Source organism: Acyrthosiphon pisum, chromosome A2, assembly GCF_005508785.2.
Source record: "Acyrthosiphon pisum isolate AL4f chromosome A2, pea_aphid_22Mar2018_4r6ur, whole genome shotgun sequence".
In the NCBI taxonomy this organism is placed as follows: Eukaryota; Metazoa; Arthropoda; class Insecta; order Hemiptera; family Aphididae; genus Acyrthosiphon; species Acyrthosiphon pisum.
This window is the reverse complement of record NC_042495.1, coordinates 48394447-48395956: the sequence shown is the minus strand read 5'-3', so window position 1 is coordinate 48395956 and position 1510 is coordinate 48394447. Positions and strand designations below refer to the sequence as shown.

General features: G+C 48.9%; 1 protein-coding gene across 1 annotated transcript in view; it reads right to left on the bottom strand.

Annotated features, from left to right (window-relative positions):
- The window catches only part of LOC115034147 (formin-2-like), a 10009-nt gene that overhangs the window by 440 nt on the left and 8059 nt on the right, over nt 1-1510 (bottom strand). Inside the window, exons 2-4 of the mRNA XM_029489949.1 lie at nt 862-1125; nt 598-801; nt 136-537 (exon numbers count right to left, since the gene is read on the bottom strand). Of these exons, the coding sequence (XP_029345809.1) occupies nt 136-537; nt 598-801; nt 862-1125 (870 nt within the window). The remainder of the gene's footprint in view (nt 1-135; nt 538-597; nt 802-861; nt 1126-1510) is intronic.

Here is a 1510-nt window from a genome sequence, read left to right as displayed (position 1 = left end):
ATCGGGTGGCTCTGGATCTACACCGAAACCTCCAACTGGTGGTTGTGGAGCGACACCGAAACCTCCAACTGGTGGCTGTGGTTCGCATCAAAAACCACCATCGGGCGGCTGTGGATCGCCACCGAAACCTCCAACTGGTGGCTGTGGTTCACAACCAAAACCACCATCGGGCGGCTGCGGATCCACACCGAAACCTCCAACTGGTGGCTGTGGAGCGACACCGAAACCTCCGGCTGGTGGCTGTAGTTCACCACCGAAATCTTCGTCTGGAGGCGGCGGATCAACACCGAAACCTCCAACTGGTGGCTGCGGATCAACACCAAAACCTCCAACTGGTGGCTGTGGATTGCCAGCAAAATCACCATCGGGCGGCTGTGGATCGTCACCGAAACCTCCGGCTGGTGGCTGTGGAGCGACACCGAAACTTCCAACTAGTGGCTGTGGATCAACACCGAAACCTCCAACTGGTGGCTGCGGATCAACACCAAAACCTCCAATTGGTGGCTGTGGATTGCCAGCAAAATCACCATCGGGCGGCTGTGGGTCGCCACTTAAACCTCAAACTGGTGGCTGTGGAGCGACACCGAAACTTCCAACTAGTGGCTGTGGATCAACACCGAAACCTCCAACTGGTGGCTGCGGATCAACACCAAAACCTCCAACTGGTGGCTGTGGATTGCCAGCAAAACCACCATCGGGCGGCTGTGGATCGCCACTGAAAACTCCAACTGGTGGCTGTGGAGCGACACCGAAACCTCCGGCTGGTGGCTGCGGATCACCACCGAAACTTCCAAGTGGTGGCTGTGGATCGCCACCAAAACCTCCGACTAATGGCTGCGGATCGGCACCGAAACCTCAAACTGCTGGTGTCTGTGGAGCGACACCGAAACCTCCATCTGGTGGCTGTGGATCGCCACCAAAACCTCCGACTGGCGGCTGCGGATCACCACCGAAACCTTCAACTGGTGGCTGTACTTCGCAACCAAAACCTCCAACTGGTGGCTGTGGATCACCACCAATACTACCTCTGTCTGGTGGCTGCAATTCACCACCGAAACACCCATCTGGTGATTGTGGGTCTGCCGAGAAACCTAAGACTAGAGGATTTTGGTCACTGTGGAAATCCTAGCCAAAATCTCCGACTGTAGTCAAAAAATAAAGAAACTATGGTTCTCGTGATCTACAAATTTATACACTACGCTGTATAATATTTTTGTAAAACTATAAATAAAGGGTTTTTTTATCTAGAAAATTCATATTTTTTCAATATTATTAAAGATAGGTATAAATAAGTATATAATCGAAGGCATTTTACCTAGTGTGGTAACGTCATTTTTAGCCACAAAAAAGAACTATTTCAGCAAATGTTTATGTGTCATAGTATATTAAGGATTAAAACAGTGGGGTTTAAACGTTTGTGTGATCTCCAGCAAAAAATTCTTATATTCTTCAATATACCTATTTTGAAAAATTCTAAAAGTGAATTTAATGTACATCTTTGTTGTAAATT